The sequence below is a fragment of the Grammomys surdaster genome, unplaced genomic scaffold (assembly GCF_004785775.1).
Source record: "Grammomys surdaster isolate TR1022 unplaced genomic scaffold, NIH_TR_1.0 126185, whole genome shotgun sequence".
In the NCBI taxonomy this organism is placed as follows: domain Eukaryota; kingdom Metazoa; phylum Chordata; class Mammalia; order Rodentia; family Muridae; genus Grammomys; species Grammomys surdaster.
In genome coordinates this window covers 3,284,023-3,284,540 of record NW_021620991.1, presented here as the reverse complement: position 1 = coordinate 3,284,540, position 518 = coordinate 3,284,023, and the positions used below count along the sequence as shown (strand labels likewise).

Genomic DNA, 518 nt, shown 5'->3' with positions numbered 1-518 from the left:
CCAACTTGTTCTCGGCTGTTAACTAGTCGCGCTGGCGGAACGATGGGATGGGGTTGCCACAGCAACCAGACTGGACGTCACAATCCGGGCATGTGTGCCGCCCCCCCGCCGTGCCGCCGTGCCGCGGGCGCTGCCGCCGCCACCCTCGGCCGGCTGCGGGACTCGCGCTGCGGGGCGCGGTGGGCGGAGCGGCCCGGGCTTGGCGGGTGCGGACAGAGGCGGCCGAGAGCTTGCGGGGTCGACACGGGGGGGTGGAGGGGGGGGGGGGGGGGGGGGCCCGGCGGCCGCCATCTTCTCGCCGAGACCGCCTCGCCCGCCTCGCGGGTCCGTCCGGCAGCGCACGGGTTAAGGCTGGCACCGCGCCCGGCGGGAGGGGGGCGCCCACCTCCCCTCCCCCCCGCGCCGGGCATGCGGGGCCCGCTGGGCACCGAGGAGGAGCTGCCGCGGCTGTTCGCGGAGGAGATGGAGAACGAGGAGGAGATGTCAGGTGAGGGGGCGCGGGGACCTGCCGGCCCGGG

General features: G+C 77.0%; 1 protein-coding gene across 2 annotated transcripts in view; it reads left to right on the top strand.

Moving 5' to 3' along the window:
• Positions 1-392: 392 nt before the first annotated feature.
• Positions 393-518, top strand: part of Chd5 (chromodomain helicase DNA binding protein 5) — a 49,359-nt gene continuing 49,233 nt past the window's right edge. The window contains exon 1 of one of the 2 annotated variants that reach the window (XM_028757833.1): positions 393-487. In XM_028757833.1, coding sequence (XP_028613666.1) covers positions 409-487 — 79 coding nt within the window. In that variant the 5' untranslated portion in view covers positions 393-408. The remainder of the gene's footprint in view (positions 488-518) is intronic. The other variant, XM_028757834.1, reaches the window with a different exon arrangement.